The following is a 20,957-nucleotide window of genomic DNA, read 5'->3' on the forward strand; positions in this document are numbered from 1 at the left end:
ACCATGGCTTCAGATGATGATTTGCTGGAAGTAAATAATAATAATAGTAAATGAACCATAATTAAACCACTGGGTATGATTTGCACGTATTAGCTAAGCCATGGATTAATAAAATTATCGTAGTGTTATGTACAAACAGGACACCACAATTTTTACCCATAGAAAAGCCATTCATTCCACTTTTAAAATGATTATAGACTTGTGGCATATAGAATAAAGTTCTTACAAATGGAGAATTCAATTTTGTGAGAGAAGCTAATCAGTAAGTTAACACAGGCTATTTTAAAGCTTTGAAGTCTCTTGATTGCTATGAATAGTGTCAATAATTTGGCGTTGAATAATAATGGAAAGTTACGCATTCAAAAACACTGTTATATTTCTAATCTCTTAACAGGAGGAATTTGGATACAATGCAGATACTCAGAAACTTCTTGCTAAAAACGGTGAAACTCTGCTTGGGGCAATTAACTTTTTTATTGCTAGTGTGAACACTTTGGTGAACAAAACTATTGAGGACACATTAATAACCGTGAAACAATATGAAAGTGCCAGGTAATGGATTATACAATATTATCTGATGTCTTCCTGAAGTATGTAGTTTTAACACATAGTCTAGTTGTTCGTTGAATCTTGAGTTTAGATCTCATTAAGACATACTGTCCACAGAAACAAATTCAAATATACTGTCTGAGACATTTTTACCCTGCTGTTTAGATAGAAAGCCCTCCCTGATCAGCTTACATGAGATCAATAGCAAACAAAGCAGTCCCTGCCCTTGGGCTTAAGGCATGACATAAAAGGAAACAGGGATGTGGAGGGCAGGTGAAAACTACCCAACTGATGCACCAGTTCTTGGTCTGCATCCCAAAAACAAATTTATAAGCATGTTAGGAAACCATATTATGTAGCTACAGCTTTTTTCATAGCTTTTCTTACTGGTCCTTTTCCACTGCTGAAGAAGCAAGCTGCTGTTCATCTTCGAAATTAATCTATTTGAGGGTGTGAGTTGATGTGGGGAACATTTCAGAGAAAGATCTGGCTGTGCCATAGTTTCCAGTACTTGCTTGTAAAATGACTTTATTTTTATCTTACTCATTTAATATATACCACTCAGTACTGAAGACAGTCTCTACACAGTTTACAAAATAACAATTACAATGCAATGCAATGCAATGCAATACAACGAATACTGAGAAATTACCATATAATTCACTGCCATAAAACATTTTTTTAAAAAAAAAAACACAGCAAAGCTACAGATTTTGAGACATCTTTATAGAGTCCAGCCTCCCTCTTGCCAAGGCACATTCTGATTCACAAAATGAAACACTTACCCCATTAACACGTACACATCACACACCACACACACATTCTGCCTGTATTTATACAAATCATACATCACCTACTCATTCAGTACTGCACACATCCACCAGTACACACAATCACTCTCCCACTCAATCACAACCGCCATCACCCGTCACTCCTTCCACTCAACAAAAATGTACTGCAGAAGCACCAGGAGACAATGAAACCATTATCTGACAGAACCACATAAATGACACTGCACATTGCCACCCATCCGTCACTCAGAGATTCGCTGTTCCTGATAGCAATCTGGCTCTCACCCAGATTGCTCTGTCTCATCCAAAGATGCGTTGAACTGCACACACCCCTCCCTGGTACTCCTTTCTGTCACCAAAGAGGGCCCTCAGACAATTAAACCCATGCAAGAGGCACTCCAAAAGGCAAAACCTGAAGGAGGGGCTCAGCCTTGCTGGTTCTGTAGCTCTCTGGGTGGATGGCAGTCATTAGCAACAGCTGGTTCCACACTTCCTCTGCAGTTCTGCTCCAACAAAAGGAATCCTGGGGCATCCAGTCGCAAAGTCTTTAAAGTCAGTATCTCCCTCATAGAGTGCTACAGTCTCATTGATGAGGGGAAGGGTGGAGATCAGTCAAGGGTGGAAATGCCATGCATTATTGCTAAAAAAATATTCTAAAGCAAGGGTGGGAAACCTGTAGCCCACAGGCCAAAGTTGGCCTCCTAGACCTCTCTATTTGGCCCGCTGAGCTATTTTCCCTAAACCACACCCGCCATTTGAGCAGGTATCAACATGCCTACAAAGTAATAATTAGGAGCTTAAAGTGTGCTATCAATTTTTCCTCTGCTGGAGAAAGGTGCACTCCTGCCACTTGTTGGGTGCACCTTGCTCATACAGCACCAAAGGTTTGCATTGAAACGCTGTTAAAATGAAGCTTGTTCTTTGCATTTTAGCAACAGTTTCAAGGCCGGCTGCTTGGTGCTATAGGAGCAGCAAAGCCCCACGTACTGTGGTTCCCAAGTGCCCAACAACCAACTGGCTGTGGAGTGCTTAGGAAGTGCTGTGCAATGGATTTTCATGGGTGGGACAGCCCACCTGCCAGTCATCTGCAATCATAATGAAGTCAGGTGATTGACAGATGGTTTGTACTATCAAAGCTGGCCCATGTGGTTTGGTCAGATAAAGATCTGGCTCATCAAGCCAAAAAAAGTTTGCCACCCATGTTCTGTAGCTTACAGTATTGCAAAATACCCTGCATGCTCCCATGAGCATTATTGTTGAAACCTGCAATATGAATGCTATCTGATCTCCCCTGTTCATTTATAACCAATCCCTACCAGGCACAGAAAGTGGAACTATTTGTAAGAGGCTCCAGATGACAAAATAAAAGATTTTAGCTTCCCCCATATTATCATACATTTGTAATCTTTTGAAAACTTCTGTTACATGTATTGGTGAGACCCAGGGTAGTGTGAGAAAAGCAATAGATTACTGTTAAGTAAGCAGACAGACTTACTGGTTATCACTCTGTGATTACTTTGATCCATATCATATTCCCAAATGGGAGCCTTTGTTCCCTTTTTCTGATTGCAAGAACTGATACCTGGGTTACTTGGGTGGACAGGGGTGATATGTAAGCCTTTAAAACGGGGGGGGGGGGGAGGGTGGAATTATATGTGTTTCTATTACTCCATGCAAATATGCACAGGTCATTTTAATTCTTTCTTCTTTTCAGGATTGAATATGATGCTTATCGCACAGATCTAGAGGAGCTGAATCTTGGCCCACGAGATGCAAACACATTGCCAAAAATTGAGCAGTCGCAACAACTATTCCAAATACATAAGGAGAAATATGACAAAATGCGCAATGATGTATCAGTTAAATTGAAGTTTTTGGAGGAAAACAAGGTAAGGAACTGCATTACTTCCTAATTTGCTATATACTTGAAATTCAGCTTTGCATTATCAACTGTATATTAGATCACACAGTCTATTGAATTTTATTATTTCTGTCTCTTTTCTAAACTATTTAAACTTCTGGCAGGTAAGTACTAGAATAGATTTGAGTAAGAGCATTAAAGCATTCTTTTTCTATTCTTAACTCCTTTTTTGTTTTTCTTGTTTGTGCGTAGCAGGACACCTTAAAATTATTTCAGTGCCATATTGACAACAAGGGGTTGATAATGTACCTGACTATTCATGAGGACCCTTGGAGCCCTTGAAGACAGATAAAATCAGGGCTCAACTGATTATAAAAGTTCACCACTGTAAAGGGAGGAGTGGAACACTAACCCTGCTGGTAATTTTGGCTGCTGCGCTACAGTGACATGGACACAAGTTTCAACCACTGCCACTGATCGATAATCTAGCAGAAGTATGTAATGAGCAGCCACAACTATTAACAGTCCTGCTTTACTGCAAGGGAAAGTGTGACACAGACACACCTTCTAGAGGTGATATTAGCCCCCCTCAGTTCTGAAATAGTTGTCATATTTGATGAAATTAAAATGTTTTATTGTCTGGCAAGCATAAGTTTTGCCAGCACTCTTCCCTTCCTAGAACTGCTTTTGTTTTGAGTTCCTAATTAGATTGCAAATTCATTTATTTATCTGAAGCTTGAGATGTCGCCTAACGTTGTATGCTTACTTGATTCAGTTTTTGGAGAAAAGCTCAGAACATGAACTGAATGTTTCTCTTTCTGACATTAGGGTATACTTGGAAACCAAACTCTGTAATTTTGGGTGGTTGGTCAGTGTTTGCTGGCCAATATCACTGAGTTCCAGTTGCAGTACTACCATTAGTAGACCTCTGTTTCCTGACCAAATATGTCATTTTGGCTAAATATGTGGAATGTAACAGCTATAGCTATTCTTGTTAACATATAAGTAGTGTCGATTGCTGTCAGAATTGGAGTACAATGAACTTTATACAAAAAGGGGCCGACACTTTTTTAAATTCTCTATTTGACAAGTAGCTGCGTTGGGCAAAGGCAAACGTCCCAAAAGATTGTTTCATGTGTAATAGCCCACTGATTAAAAGTGCTAGATTGAAGCAGTAGGACAACTCTATAATGAGCCACTATCCGACTGGTTAATAGTTCTATTTGCACCATGTTAAGCAGCAGTCTGGTACCTACCACATTGAAGGTATTGAAAGTATATATATATATATATATATATATATATATATATACACACACACACACACACACACACACACACACACACTTCTAAGACAGTTCCATATTTATACCTGTTGTGTTGGCTCCTTACAGGGAAATGAGTGGCAGAAGCTGTGTGCAAGCTGTGACTGATGTGGGTGGGTTGAAAGGAGGGGAAGGTGGAGACTTCATCCTATGGAGTGAATGTAGTTCTGTAATATTTGTCAGATAGTCAGTTTACTTGAAATGCTGCAGGTTTCTCCTTTGCATCATTTTCAGAAATTTGCTAAGGATAGTAATTTGAGGGTCAATAATTCTTATGTTGATTGTCTTTGAATTCTGGCACAATGACTTCATTAGCTATAGACACCCTAAGGGGAAGGAGGTTTGGCAGCCATTCAAATGTTAAGATAAATTGATATCTTTGCTCTCTTCACAAAAAATAAAAAGCTGTACTGACAATGTGCAGTGATAAGTGTCTGTAAGATGTCAAAAACTCTTTTGACAGTTAGTAGCACTACCTGTTATTCTAGCCTAGTCTATGTTTGCACAGATTGCACCTTATTAAATGTAACCAACAATATCCACTCTTGTATAGAACTCTGCACATTTTGAGTAGCAGAATATTCTGAAATGTCATCCACATCTGGTGTAAATAGTTTTGCAATGACGCAATCTGTGGCAGTGATGGAAGGTCCTGCTAGGATCAGCATGCTTCTGTTTGCACACTAGTGCTTCCATAAGTGCCTCATATAGTATTTATTCACTGTGGGGAACAGCAAATTCTGGTCAGTTCCCCTTGGTTTTGAGCCACATGCAGGCAAAAGTCAGGAATTTATGGCACCCAAATTAAGGGGGGGTCATTTTCTCTTGGAAATCACTCTTCTTGCTTTTGTCTATTTGTAACCATGAAGCACTACTTATGTCGGTGGATTAGTTTTGGACATAGCAGTCCCCTCTTCCTTCTCTTCCATACATACAAGAAAAAGATCTAAAATTTCTTCTGCTGTAGAGCATGCATGGAGAATCTCCAGCCTGTGGGCATAGTTTGACCTGGCATGGATCCCATTATGGCTGTTTTCCCCAAGCTACGCCCTCCTGTACCACACCTGACATCATGTGGGGTTGGTAGAAATGTAGCCTTAAAGTCCTTCTGGTCGTTCCTTGGCAAGGAATGCTCACTGTTGGTGCCAATCATTTGATCAGCAGTAACAGCATACAGAAAGCTAGATTTCAGGGAACAGGATTTTAGCCTTCTCCCAGCTTTCCTCAGGGACATACCTGCTATTTGAGATTCAAAGCTAATGATTCAAAGTTGTGGCTAAGAAGAAGCCTTTAAATATTTGATACTGAAAGATAGAGGAATATAGGAATATAAATAATTGCCTGAAAATAATTTTGCAGGCCTCTGGATTGTAGTGAAATCCACTTCTTCATGGGAAGATTTGAGGGAACATAATTGTTTTGCAATATCCTGTTTTTGCACTGCGTTGATCTTAGAAGGGTGTGTGGGAGCCATGAGACCTATAATTTTCTCCCTTAAGTTGTTGAGTTCTATACCATACACTCCTTTAAAGCACCTGCGTCTCCAAGAAATAAATGTAAAGTGTTAAAACTTCAGGACAATGGAACTTCCAGAAGATCTGTCATCTTAAATAACTATATGTGGCATGGCACACAGATCTTTTAGTTTGAGGTTACTTCAATAATTCAAAAATGCATTTAAAAGCCTTTGCTGTCTTCTAATGATGGCATTAGTAAAAGATAAAGCTACAGTTATAGCAACATTCATAAAAATGTGCTCTGTCCCATACATTCTCAACAGTTCTGAACATTTTGAACACAAGCTAGTTTTATAGATGTGCATTTAGCGTTCAAATAGATCGTTTGTTTGCCTTGTAGCAAAAGTTGCCTCAGGGAGCCCAAATGGTAACTGCTACAGTTAACTGATGTAGCATAGTTCCAGTTACAGATAGGTAGCCGTGTTGGTCTGCCATAGTCAAAACAAAATTAAAAAATTCCTTCCAGTAGCACCTTAAAGACCAGCTAAGTTAGTTCTTGGTATGAGCTTTCGTGTGCATGCACACTTCTTCAGATACTTCTTCAGGTATCTGAAGAAGTGTGCATGCACACGAAAGCTCATACCAAGAACTAACTTAGTTGGTCTTTAAGGTGCTACTGGAAGGAATTTTTTTATTTTGTTTTGATGTAGCATATTTCCAGACGTTCTGGAGCAGGCATAGGCAAACTCGTTCCACCAGATGTTTGGGACTACAACTTCCATCATCCCTGATGTTAGCTAGGGATGATGGGAGTTGTAGTCCCAAAACATCTGGAGGGTCGAGTTTGCCTATGCCTGTTCTGGAGGGATAGTCATGTTTATCTGTTGTAGCAAAACTAAAAAAAGACTTGTAACACTTCAAAAACTAACAAATTTATTATGGCATAAGTTGTGGATCAGATTCATGGAAGTTTTTGTCCTAAGCTAGAAGATGTGTGGGGAGAGAGGGAGGGAGGGAGGTAGTTCTGGAGGAAACAAAGGTCAATTTTGCCGAGGTGAAATAATAACAGAAAAGGATGATAGTACTGCTAAATTTTAAGAATATCCACGGATCAAAATTGAGTATGTATGTGAAAAGATGAAGCAGACGCCTCTCTTATATGAGTCCACAACTTTTATTTTACTAGTCTCCTTCAGGGGTTTCCATCCATTCAGTCATCTGCAGCATTTGTTCTGCTCTTCTGGACATATCTGATAGGAATTCATTCTTACTGTTTTCACCTGAATGGTGTCCATTGTCCCTCCTGGACACTTAGATTGGAATATTGGCTGAAGTGTTTTTCAGCAATGTCCTGTGAAGAAAGTGGCAGTCCATTCCCCTTTTTTGTTATTTATAATTAAAAACCACTCATCTATATGTAGCATCGTTTGAATTATGTGCTTTGTGCTGTTGTCATTTTGAAGAATGTCTGCAGATGTAGAATGTTTGGCCTACCTCCTGATGATGGTAGCTTGTTGGAAGATACTTGACATAATCCAGGGTGTGCTTGACATAATCCAGGGTGTGCTGAATTTAGGATTTTTTAACTCTGAAGCTCCAAAATTTTTGGGTACTCTCTTTGCCTCCATACACTGCACTCTTGTTTTCCTCTCATATCAACAGCTACTGATTCCACATCTGCACAGCTTTTTAACTGTGAAGAATGTTGGAAAACTATTTGTTTGTTCTTAAAACTGGAACAGCTTGGGGTTAACCTCTGATCATCTTCGATATTCAATTACATGCCTTTTCATCTTTAACTTTATCCTTGTCCACAGGTGAAAGTATTGCACAATCAGCTTGTTCTGTTCCACAATGCCATTGCAGCATACTTTGCGGGGAATCAAAAACAGCTTGAACAGACTCTTAAACTATTCCATATCAAATTGAAAACGCCTGGAGTAGATGCTCCATCCTGGCTTGAAGATCAGCAGTAGGACCACAGCATGAAGATCTCTTGATCAACCAAGAATATTGTACACCTAATGAGAATCAATGAATTTGTATAAGGAGGACTGTTTGTAATGATACTTGCACAAGCAGCTTTAATTTCCCCCTTGATAATAATTACTATAATAGTTTGGGAGGGTGGATGGATGTAACCAAATGTAACTTGCCATTTCAGAAACAGATCTTTTTTGTATTTGAGGGTGGATGGTTTTCTGTAGTAGGGAAATATAGATTTGCACTGACAAAGATGTTCGTGATCTCCGGTAATTGTGGTGGCTAGATGAGAATTTTTTCAAAGGGAGATGCTCATGGTTTGTATCAACATCAGATATTTTATATAAATGTATTAAGCTTCTCTAAAGATTCTTTTTTCATGTAAATGTGTTAAAAGAATAAATGTTTTACAGAGTAATAATATAAGGAAGGCCTTCAAGCAACATCCACAAAATATCAGTGGCTGGCTGATACGTGGAATTGCAGCAAATAGCTTTTTAAAAAAATGTTGGATCATTCAATTTTGTGGTTCAGAAACACTAAATATAGAATTGCCCTTTTGGTCTGAAGCTTTGAAAACACATTTTAGCATTGTAAAGATGGAACTGTTGGAGAAGCAGACCATAGCCCTACTTCTTTAATATTTAAATGTCTATTAAAAAAAATACCTTTACTTGCCTTAAATTCAGAAGTGCCTTTTGCAACACACTTTGTACCCAGTGTACATAATCTGTAAGAAACCCTCTTTGGATTGATGACTTTTTAAAGAGACAGTCTGAGGCCAGTCTGAGTTGTGTGTGCTTCTGTTGAACGGCAGACCATGTCACATGACTAATATGACTGATTGTTTCTTTTCTCAATAGTGTAACCTTTATTAAACATACATTTCTGTTCTCTTATAGCCTTTTAAAATTCACTGTTATGGAGCATCCTCAATTGCACATTATCCACTGCTTTTTGTGTTTATATAAATGAAGTAAAAATAACTTAACACAGTTTATATGGATTGTACAATTATGTATTATATGTTGAAATGATTCAGTTGCTTCTTTAAATGGTTTAGTTTAAGTCTTAATGTAATGTGTGTATCAAGTACATTTTAAATCATTCCTTATTACATTCTTGTCTGTTCAATGACTTTTTGCAATTGGATTTTTTCTCTTGCAATAACTTTACCAAGTTACCATTCCTCAGAATGTGCCTCCATTGTTAACTTTGTTTTCATACTAAAGGTGTTTGCTGCAGTCTGTTTCCTTTATTTCATGGGATTTGTGGATTAACATTTGCACAAACCTTCTTTTTCTTCCAGCTAAGCCTTGGGGATACTTTTATTAGCCATAGCCCTACAAACAAGATATGATTAGCTGCCTTTCTGACTGGAACTTTTCCCCTCCAATGACTTTTTTCCTCCACTGCTAGGAAGGGAAGCAAATGTTCTTGAGGAAGCAGGGCTATAGCAGAAATGTACTCTTCTTCACCCCCTTTGTTCACATTCCTTCAAACAGCATGTTCTGTTGCTTTGTCTTGTGTGGACTTACAGCTGGAACGTTGGAGATGTGACAAAAACCTATCAGGGTAGACAAGGTGAGTCTGTGGTACCAAAAAACCACAAATCCTCTGAATAGAACTGGTATTCATGTGTTTTCATGTATTATAATGTTTTTAAATGTTGACAGCTAAGTTAACAATCATCCTGGCTTTTGTACTAGTTGGCTAGAAATTTGCTTGACATATAAACAAAAACTTTCTAAACTGTCTCTTCCCTGCTTACATCCTCATGGCCACAGCTCTGGTAATGTGAAATGGCTAACTCTCAAGATGACAATATAGCAAGCATAGCAAAACTTGTGTGTCAGCTGGGTAGATTTAGTTGTCTCCCCCTAATTCTTCAGTCTTTCCTATGACAGTTCTTTCTTTTTTAAGTACCTAGCCCCATATATCATTTTATACTTTCCTCCAGCCCTAGGCTGTGCTGTTGGAATCCTTCATAAGTTTCAACTTCACGTGTGACACCTCCATGCAGTAAAACGGCTAAACGGAGGCTGGGTGCTGCCTTGAGCTTTCAAACTTCCTCCTTTAAAATTTATCTGGCATTTTCACAAAGCAACTATTGGCCAAGTTCACATCTTTTGTGCTCAGTTTGATAATAACTGACTTCACAGAAACCCTGAGTTTGTTCCTAGAGTTCTGTTTTTACTTGTCACTGTCGTTTTCCTTCTCTATTTGCATTTCTCACTTCTTATGGCGCGGTGTGACATGGTGAATTTCTTTATATCAGTTTGAGAAATTGTCTGGAGGTACAGGTCATGAAATATTTATCAAAGAATTTCAAATTCTGCACTGAAGAATTTGAAATCATCACACAAGGAAAATCATAAAATCTTTTGCAAAATAATCTACATACACAAATAGGTGTAAATTGAATGGGGTACTTTGTATTATGCAATCTACATATTTTTTCCCGGTGCTGCAGGTTGTCATACTGCCATACTGGTGTCAGAAGCATAGATCAGTAGTAACTGAAATAGAAATCAGGATCACTTTTGTCACAGGGAGTTGGACTAGATGACCCTTGGAGTTCCTTCTTACTTTTTAGTTCTATGACTATGAACAGTAAGGCACAATGCAATCCCACTATAAATGCACTAGATTCCACCACTTTTCTAGTGCAAGCTTAAGTGCTTCTATGAAGGGTGCACTAGTAAACATTGCAGTGTCTAAGCTCTTAGTTGTAAGGATAGTTCTTTATGACTAGATCAAAGACACGACTAGATCAAATCCAACTTGATGTGGACACAATAAAATGGAATGTTCCAAAGGATGCTTAGTGCTTTGATTTAAAAAAATAATAATAATCAAGGTTTGTAAGATACTATAGGGACTTGGATATCTTAGAAAGCTGGGATCAGGGAAGTGGGTGTTTTTGGAGGGGAGGAATTTTTTGAACTTTGTTAGGAGCACTGGCTTCTCTCCACTGAAAGGAAATAAACACAGATAAATGAATCCAAACCTGGAGTGGCAGTGGCCTACTGTGGAGGTCCCTGCTCTACCCACCGAATGCATGAACAGGAGAAGCTACTACCAGTGGTAGTCAATGTACCATATTTCACTGCATAATAGTTGCACCACCACCACCCCTAAAAGCTGTCCCCAGAGCATTCCCCACGTAATAGTCGCAGCGGTGAAAATGCCTTGCCGGTGGGACATTAATTTTGCCTAACAGCATTTGCCTGCTTTTGTAATTGAAATTGCCCTTAGCACAGCTGTTTCCCAGCCTCTTCCTGTTCCTACCTGTGGAACTTGCCTGTTGGCTGAGCCAGCCCTCAACCCACGGAGGATGAGGCAGCCTCATGCGAGGAGCGAAAGCAGCAGCTGAGGAGGCCTCACCCGACAGGAGTATGGAGATGGAGGAGAAATGTGGTGGCAAGGTCCTGGCCAGTGGCATGCGGCTTGGGCCCGTGGATATGCCCAGCAATTGTAAACTGCCTGCTCTAGAGGGGTGTGCGCCTAAGGCCCCTTGCAGTGGGCCTACTTCTCCGTGGGGGGCTTGCAGGGCGGGGTTAAGAGACCAGGCTAAGCTATGCATTTACTGTATTTCACCATATAATGGTTTCCACCGCATAAGCTGCACCCCTCTTTTTTGAAGATAAAAATCGGCATTAAAAATGTGACTTAATGGGGTGAAATATGATAACCCTGGAATGAAGGAATATGGAACTGATCTAGCCAAGGAGCCACTGGACCCTAAGGTGCTCGTATCTATTGACAAATCTTGTGAGGCGTCTGAGCCACGCCTGTTTGCTGCGCCAGCCTGGAGGTGGTGCAGCAAATGTATTCTTTTCGTGCCCCACCTTCTACTCTGGCTGCCACAAATGGTGGAACACCAGATGCCGCAGTGACTCCCATCATTCACTACTTCCCTCCAGGAGTTCAGATTGTGCTCTTTGTCTCATTGTTAAGGAAATTAAGAGGAGATAGTGAAGGATTTCACAACCACTCATTATACACTAGGAGTGTCCCATGTACCAAATAAGATGCAAGAGTTAAATACAAAATTCCTCACATGAATCTTGAAATAGGTTACTGACATGCTCTCTGTTGTTGCATAGATAGGCACATTTTGAGGTTCAGACGGCACGTATTATCCAAAACTACTAAGTAATTCATGACTGAGCTGGATTGGTATTACAGTTAAACCTGTGAACAATAAACTGTCCTTGGTAGAGTGGCATACTGTTACCATTTTTGTTGCAGCTACTGATGTTGGTGGGAGTTTGCCGTCTGCATAAATGATAAAGGGAGGCCTTCACGTATATGTCATCCTCAGAGCTTGGCCCTCAAAAGACAATGTCGTAAGTGTGCAGAAGGACAGAACGTTTCCTACGAAGAATTGTGCACTGTGTGGGCAGCTGGCCACTGCCCATAACACAAACTCGCAAACCCAAGTGGAAATTTTCCTCTGGGCTGTGAATATTCATAATGACGACTAGTAGAAATTACATAATCATTATTAGCATTACCATCCCTGACGCAATTCCAGTATGTGAACAAATAGGTCTACTTTCTCTAATCTCAACCGTAAGCTTGTATTTTCTTAGAACGTGTATTACATTTTTGAGTGTGGCCTCTTGAGTGCTATATTACTGTGCAAACTCCTGAAAGGTATCTGGAGGTAGTCCTTGGTCTGGATAATTAATGATATCAGTTGTGGGATTTAATTGTGAAATATACATTATCTACCATTGTTAAGTGCTTTAAGATTTCATTTGATCACAATGGGAGCGATTAAAGCACTTACGGTAATTGATTTTAATGCAGTAAGACGTAAGTGTTTAGCTTTGGTTAGATTGTTTTCCTTAGGTTGTTTTCTCAATATGTCAGAAACAATTTCCTCTCATAAAGGGAACCCCCTTTTTTGCAGAAAGCATGACAGAGTAAATAAGGATGGCCCCTCTCCCTGCTTTTGGCAGGACAGTAAGAATGCTTTGCTGTTGTAATATCATTTCTGCTTACGGTGCATTGATTTCAGCTTCTATGGTGTGTCTCTGTAAATGCACAAAATCCAGCAAACCTAGACACTAAACACTGGATTGGGAATGCTGGCCTGGAATCACGCAGATAGCACAAGTTCATGCAATTAACAGCAGGGTCGATTTGTGCTTTGACTTGGAGTGATTGCAAAGCATTGACATGAGTCTAGTAAAAATCAACAAAGGTGATGCCCCCTTAGCTGTAGTTGTTAATTATTAAGGAGACTTACTATAACGATAGTAACATTAAAAAACACAAAAACAAAAAAACCCAGCCAGTACAGAGCAGGGCTGTGTGAACCCTACAGAAGCACATTCTGGTTTAAAATAATTAAGAGTTACTTATATATATAGGTGGTGATGCTTGTGTGAGAATCTGAACTCCTTTTAAAGGGTTTTTGCATAAGCCTGATGGCAAGCCTTCACCTTAAGCAGCCTCTGCCATCACTGCTTGTGTTTTTTCTTTCTTTCTGGGTTTCAAAACGCTGACTTCTACTCACTATGTGTTGCTCCTGTGTGAACTGTCTAAGCTTCTCCCGTAGCATACCCTGGCCTCCCAGATACTCTGGGAATTTGTCAGAAATTATTAGGATTTAGTGACTTGGGGGAAGGGCATTCAGTAACAGGCTCATTTTCTAAGAGATGGTGACTGGAAGAAGCCAAAATACTTGCAAAAATTGAGTTGTTCCCTTCATTCTCCTTCAACATTAATAACCCTCTCTACTTAGTGTAAGCAGACATCCATGCACACTCTATTGATGCATTCAAACCAACAAAACTTCTAGTTCTCAGAACTGTGTTTACACTTCTAGTTAGATGGTTTAACTACATGGTTCATTCTAAAAAAAGAGAGCACTGCAGAAAGGAAAGAAGCATTCACAGAACCATGTAATGTTCAGTACACAAGCGTGGTATAGACGTTGGGGAGCTTGGAGACATGGGTTCAAATGCCCGCTCAGCCAGGATTGACTCACTGGGTCAATCATTGTCTCTCAGCCCAACCTATCCCACAAGATTGTGATGAGGCAAGGATAAAATGGGGAGATGGAAATCCTGTGCACCATTTTACACCTCCTTGGAGGAAAGGCAGACTGTAAATGTAATAATAATAAATAATGTATATTTATTACTTTGATGTACAGGTAAAAAATGCATGCATATCAACTTTTTCTATACATCAGTTTCCCTGTAGCCCAATTTTCTACCGACACACAATAAGCCTCATTAAAGATGGAATACAACTAATAATAAATAATAACAACAGTACCCAGACAGACTTAGAAAATATGTAAAAATAATAAAAATATATTAAGCTAAAACCAGGGGGAAAACACTTCTCGGAGTGCTCACAGTCAGATTATTCACAAGCTCACAAGCACCTGCAGACACCAATAAAAAGGTGCTTCATAAGCAATATCCAGAGCTGAAACAGAGAAGACGCCTAATGTGACTCTACAAGCAGGCAGTCCCATAAGGAGGGTGTGACACTGGAGAAGGCAGTCGTCAAGAAAGCAAATACAGTCACACACACAAAAAGTCGCGAAGAGGGCAGATGTAAACGTGCATTAGGTATGAATACTCCCATTAACAACCTACTTGTATCACCTCCTAATGCCCAAGATTCTTCACAAGACAGCAGTCGGTGATACACTACAATCCTATACATGCCTACTTGGAAGTAAATCTCACTTCCAGTGTGTTGTAGTGGTTAAGAGCGGTGGACTCGTAATCTGGTGAACCAGGTTCGCATCTCCGCTCCTCCACATGCAGCTGCTGGGTGACTTTGGGCTAGTCACACTTCTCTGAAGTCTCTCAACCCCACTCACCTCACAGAGTATTTGTTGTGGGGGAGGAAGGGAAAGGAGAATGTTAGCCGCTTTGAGACTACTTAGGGTAGTGATAAAGCGGGATATCAAAGCCAAACTCCTCTTCTTCACTGAGTTTGAAGGGGTTTGCTCCTAGGCAACCGAAAAAGGCTCCTCAAATGGCTTGCAAAAATCATTCCTAAGACAGAGCCTGTCTTCAAGCTTGCAGTCTAAAACTTCTATGCTATTATGGCTCATTCATCTTTTCTGAAGATACATGTTTCTGTGGTCTGGTATACCTCCCAGTTCCAGGGAGGGTGAAGGCAAAAAGCTTGTCTTGCTGAAGCCATGGGGAGTACATATTTTGTTAGCCCCAGTTGTTGGGAACTACAGAAGGGATGTGTGCTCCTGCGCTCTGGCCCTGTTTGTGGGTTTTCCATAGGGGGCATCTGGTTGACCACTGTGAGAACAGGCTGCTGGACTAGATTGCCATTGGCTGATCCAACAGAGCTCTTCTGTTCTTAATTCTGATGTGCGTATAAATGTTGTCTATTCCACATGCAAGAACCTATATAGCAGCCTTTGCCAAAGATGATGATAATTGACAATAAGGTTAGTGAGGGCTGTTGTCTAGGGTCCTGCTGCATACTAGGGGTTAGGGCTGGGAGAACTCAGGAAGGAGTATTCATGATAAGATGTACACAGGATCTACAGTTCTGCTGCATGTGCCCACAGATCCAGTGGTCATGTGATATAGTTACCAGGCCACATGGAAGGTCTTGTTCTAAGTCCTGAACAACTCAAGACCAGGTTGCCTGAAAGACTGCCCACTCCTGTAGAAAACCTGTATGATCGCTACTTGTGACACCTCACCTTACAGGATATTTAAAGGGTAGTGACCCAAAACGGGCATTTTCTGCTATTGCCCCTGTGTTATGGAATTTCCACATCTTCTGCCATGTGAGGTAGTTTCAGGTACCTTGTAAAGACTTGGTCCAGGCTTTCTCTACCCTTGATTTATGTATCAGAATCCCAGTGAATTCCTATTTTATTTGCTGTTATGCTGCTATCCTACTGGCTTTTGGTTGTATTTTTTACATTTTAATGATATTGTTCTGATATTGCACACCGCTTAGAGATTTTAAATATATAAAGTGGTTTATAAATGCTAGCTTGTCTTCCAAGACTGGCTTCCAGGATCTGGCCTTAGCCAAAGAAGGCTATCTGCACTTGAACTGGCAATAAAGTCTGCATCTACAGAAAGGCTTATACCTCTCCTGCTGTTCCCTATGCACAACACTGAGTGTGTTTATTTAGGGGGGAAGAGAGAAGAGCATCTCTGTACTGGGGGCCAATGTGTATTAAGGTATTTGCATATAGATCTTCACATCTGAAGAAGTGTGCATGCACATGAAAGCTCATACCAATAACAAACTTAGTTGCTGTCTAAGGTGCTACTGGAAGGAATTTTTGCATATTATCAGTTCTTAAATACTTCTCAATCTGCAAACTGCCTTATTAATGGTCTCAACAATTTGACAGCTTGTTTTGCAAATGTGAAACTGAGATGGAGCGACTGATTTGCATAAGGTGACCCGGTGAGGCTGGAGGACAGAGCTGTGGTTTTATATTACCCAGGTGTGTTGGATCCAAATGTGCACTGCCCATGGCAGCTATATTTATATCAGCTTCTTCAAATACTGTAAAACATTTGAGTTTTAATCTTAAATGCTCCCAAGTCATAGATGTGCTTTCTCCCCAGAGATAAGAATCTTTTCTTAGGGGGGAAACATATATATCTGACTGCAGGCAAAATGGCACTGTCAGCAGGCTCGGGGGAATCCCAAGGTTTTAGAAGTACAAGAACAACAGCAACAAAAGAATAGGAGTGGAAAACCTTAAACATGGAGCAACCTGATGTTTGGTGGCCATGGAACGCTGTCTCTGTATGGGAATGGGGGAACTAAAAAACTAAGGGAGATAGACTGTGCAATACAGTACAGTGATACCTCTGGTTAAGTACTTAATTTGTTCTGGAGGTCCATTCTTAACCTGAAACTGTTCTTAACCTGAAGCAGCACTTTAGCTAATGGGGCCTCCCGCTGCGGCTGCGCCACTGCCGCACAATTTCTGTTCTCATCCTGAAGCAAAGTTCTTAACCCGAGGTATTATTTCTGGGTTATTGGAGTCTGTAAACTGAAGCGTATGTAACCTGAGGTACCACTGTATCTGTGAAGAAGGCATGGGTAGAATCCTGTACAGGAATTCTCCACTCTGCAACGTTTTGTTGCAGGTCCCGCTCATTTTCTGATTTTTTTGTATTCGTGTTTGGTAATAAAAGCAATACAGTGGTACGTCATTTTAAGAACAGCCCTGTTTACGAACTATTCCATTTACGAACTCCGCAAAACCGGAAGTAGTGTCCCGGTTTGCGAACTTTACCTCAGTCTAAGAACGGAATCTGAATGGTGGAAGGGCACCGGTGGCAGGAGGCATCATTAGGGAAAGCATGCCTCAGTTTAAGAACAGTTTCGGTTTAAGAACAGACTTCCAGAACGGATTAAGTTTGCAAACTGAGGTGCCACTGTAAAACCAAGTTATTTTTTCCTTATTCAAGCCTGTCCCAATTTTCTCCTGTGTTATTTTTTCTATATACTTCCAGCATAAATGTAATATTTTGTGAAATACTTGCCTCCAAACCAGTTCACATCTCTTGATGTGCATGCAGGGTTTCTGCATGCGTGCTGCAACTGCAGGGTTTCTGCATGCATAAGAGCCACAACCTTCACGTTGCACCAAGGGGAAATTCCACCTAAATAGCTAAAAAAGGGGAAGGCATATATTTGTGGGTAGGTGTGTAGGAAGTGCACACTGCAGACTCTCAAAGTCACAATACTGTGATCAGGGTGACTGCTTATAAACGTGAGCATGCTTTGTTTACAAAGGTGGACCTGGCAGCAGGTGCTCCCTTCCCATTGTGAATCCGGTGTAACATGTTTTGGTACTACCTCCAGCATTAATTTGTGTCCCAGCCTTGCCTATCCACACAAATAGGCTGGGTCTGCTGAACCTAGGAATCCTCACTACTGACACTGCAGGGATATGGAATTGAAAATGAAATGGGAAACAATATTTAACTGAAAGCAAGAATGGAAGCTGCAGTGGCTTCAGCTTGAGAAACACAGTTCTTTTTCTCTCGCGTGTGTATGTGAGCTACTGTGCAAGATCTTTTACATATTCAAAGTACTAAAACCAGAGGCTTTTTGGAGTGGAGTGTGGTGGAGTGGTTAAGAGCAGTGGACTCATTTTTCTCTGCTTTTATTTTTGATTGAATTCTGCTGGATGAAAAATCCTCTCATAACCGCCTTGCTGGCATCCCATACTCTATTGATTTTCGTACCTTTGTTAGAGTTGTTTATAAAATAGTCCATCAGAGTCTTTTGGGCTTTCTCAACATTTTTTTGGTCATCTAGGAGATAATCATTCATTCTCCATCTAAACATTCTCTCTTCATATCCTTGTAATTCAAATTTTATTGGACTATGGTCTGAAATTACTCTCGGATGAATTTCTATTTGCCTGATTCTTGGAGTTAATTCATTTGAGACCCATATTTGATCAATTCTCGACATTGACTGATTTGGGTCTGAATAGAATTTAAATTGTTTTTCCAGTGGGTGTCTCAATCTCCAAATATCAATTAAACTGCAGTTTTTTGTCATCGAAAAAAATGTCTTTGGTAATTTCCCTTTTTTGCTAAGCCCTGCTCTTAGTCTATCCATTTCCAATGATACCACACGGTTCATGTCCCCCATTATTATAATCTTTTGGTCTATCTATTCGAACAGCTTTTCTTCCAGATTTTTGAAAAAATCAGTTTTGTTTCCATTTGGTGCATAGATCCCGACAATTATTATTTTTTCCCTTTGCCATTTGATGATTCTTCCTTCTTCATCTTTAAAAATTTGTTGAGCTTCGATTTTGTTCCTCACATATAATACAACCCCTCTCTTCTTATTTTTGTCGGAAGAAGGAAAGAAGGAAATCTTAAGACAAATAATGGATAATGAACAAAAACTAGTTAAAAAATCGAATAATGAGAAAGTAAAACAGAATATAAAGACTCTGCAAACTCAATTTGCGATGATAATCAACAAAGAAGTATGGAACATAAAAAGAATGAGACAAAGGAACTTCGAATCGGCTAACAAATCAGGTAAATGGCTGGCATGGCAATTCAAAAAAAGAAAAGAACAGAATACAATCAACAAAATCATCGTGGAGGGTGAAGAAATAGACAGTCAGAAAGGTATTAAAAAAGGATTCTTGGATTTTTATAGACATTTATATAAAAGAACAGAGAAGAACAATTTGAGGAAGATAGAAAGATATTTAAAGGAAAAAAAAGGTGCAGAAGATCCTGACAGAAAAAAAAGATAGGCTGAATGCCCCAATAGAAATTGATGAAATAAAAGAGACTATAAAAGAACTTAAAAAAGGGAAAGCTCCGGGACCAGATGGATTTACAGCAAGTTACTATAAAGAAATGAAACACATCCTGTCAATACCTTTGAAAGAAGTTATGGATAATATTCTCAAGGAAAGAGAAATTCCAGAAACATGGAAAGAAGCATTTATTACATTTATCCCAAAACAAGATTCGGATTTAACACAAGTTAAAAATTATAGGCTTATTTCATTACTCAATACAGATGACAAAATTTTTGCAAGTATTTTAGCAAAAAGGATTAAAAAAATACTACAAGAAATTATTCGTAAGGATCAAGCGGGTTTCCTACCTGGCAGATAATCACTGCTTGTGTTTTTTCTTTCTTTCTGGGTTTCAAAACGCTGACTTCTACTCACTATGTGTTGCTCCTGTGTGAACTGTCTAAGCTTCTCCCGTAGCATACCCTGGCCTCCCAGATACTCTGGGAATTTGTCAGAAATTATTAGGATTTAGTGACTTGGGGGAAGGGCATTCAGTAACAGGCTCATTTTCTAAGAGATGGTGACTGGAAGAAGCCAAAATACTTGCAAAAATTGAGTTGTTCCCTTCATTCTCCTTCAACATTAATAACCCTCTCTACTTAGTGTAAGCAGACATCCATGCACACTCTATTGATGCATTCAAACCAACAAAACTTCTAGTTCTCAGAACTGTGTTTACACTTCTAGTTAGATGGTTTAACTACATGGTTCATTCTAAAAAAAGAGAGCACTGCAGAAAGGAAAGAAGCATTCACAGAACCATGTAATGTTCAGTACACAAGCGTGTAAGGAATATAATCAATATTTTGGAATATCTGACTGCCAGAAATGAGAAACAAGCTATGTTAATATTTGTGGACGCAGAAAAAGCCTTTGATAATATATCTTGGGATTTTATGTTAAAAAATTTAGAATATATGGAGGTGGGGAAGGAATTTCTCAATGGAATAAAGGCAATATATACCGAACAGAAAGTTAAATTAATTGTAAACAATATGATTACGGATGAAATAGGGATAACTAAGGGTACACGACAGGGATGCCCACTCTCGCCACTGTTATTCATCATGGTGCTGGAGGTCTTTCTAAAATCCATAAGGGAAAATGAGGCAATAAAAGGGGTTGCAGTAGGCCGGAATGAATATAAGGTTAAAGCCTTTGCCGATGACCTGGTCATAACAGTGGAAGAGCCTTCGGAAAGTATTAAAAATATACTTATTGAGGTGGAAAGATTTGGTCAAGTGGCAGGATTTATATTGAATAAGAAAAAGACCAAAATAATTGCTAAGAACATGGATCCAGACAAGATAGAAATAATGCAACAACAAGTAGGTATAAAGGTGGTGAAAAAAGTGAAATATTTGGGTATCTGGATAACCCCCAAGAATATAGATTTATATCAGAATAATTATATACCGGTGTGGAATGGGATGAAGAAAGATCTGGAAGTGTGGGGACGAATGAAATTATCGTTTTGGGGGAGGATTTCAACGATAAAGATGAGCGTGCTGCCAAAGTTGTTATTTCTATTTCAAACGATTCCAATAATCAAGGGGACTGGGACCTTTAAAGAATGGCAAAGAGTGATTTCAAGGTATATCTGGCAGGGTAAGAAGCCAAGAATTCAGTTTAAGTTACTAACTGACACAAAAGAAAGAGGAGGGT

General features: G+C 39.6%; 1 protein-coding gene across 2 annotated transcripts in view; it reads left to right on the top strand.

Moving 5' to 3' along the window:
- Nucleotides 1-9,210, top strand: part of ARFIP1 (ARF interacting protein 1) — a 34,450-nt gene extending 25,240 nt beyond the window's left edge. For both annotated transcript variants that reach the window (XM_079990473.1, XM_079990474.1), the window contains 3 exons: nt 395-552; nt 3,055-3,229; nt 7,801-9,210. In XM_079990473.1, the coding sequence (XP_079846599.1) occupies nt 395-552; nt 3,055-3,229; nt 7,801-7,959 (492 nt within the window). In that variant the 3' untranslated portion in view covers nt 7,960-9,210. The remainder of the gene's footprint in view (nt 1-394; nt 553-3,054; nt 3,230-7,800) is intronic.
- Nucleotides 9,211-20,957: the final 11,747 nt, after the last annotated feature.

Source organism: Podarcis cretensis, assembly GCF_951804945.1.
Source record: "Podarcis cretensis genome assembly, chromosome: 9".
Lineage (NCBI taxonomy): Eukaryota > Metazoa > Chordata > Lepidosauria > Squamata > Lacertidae > Podarcis > Podarcis cretensis.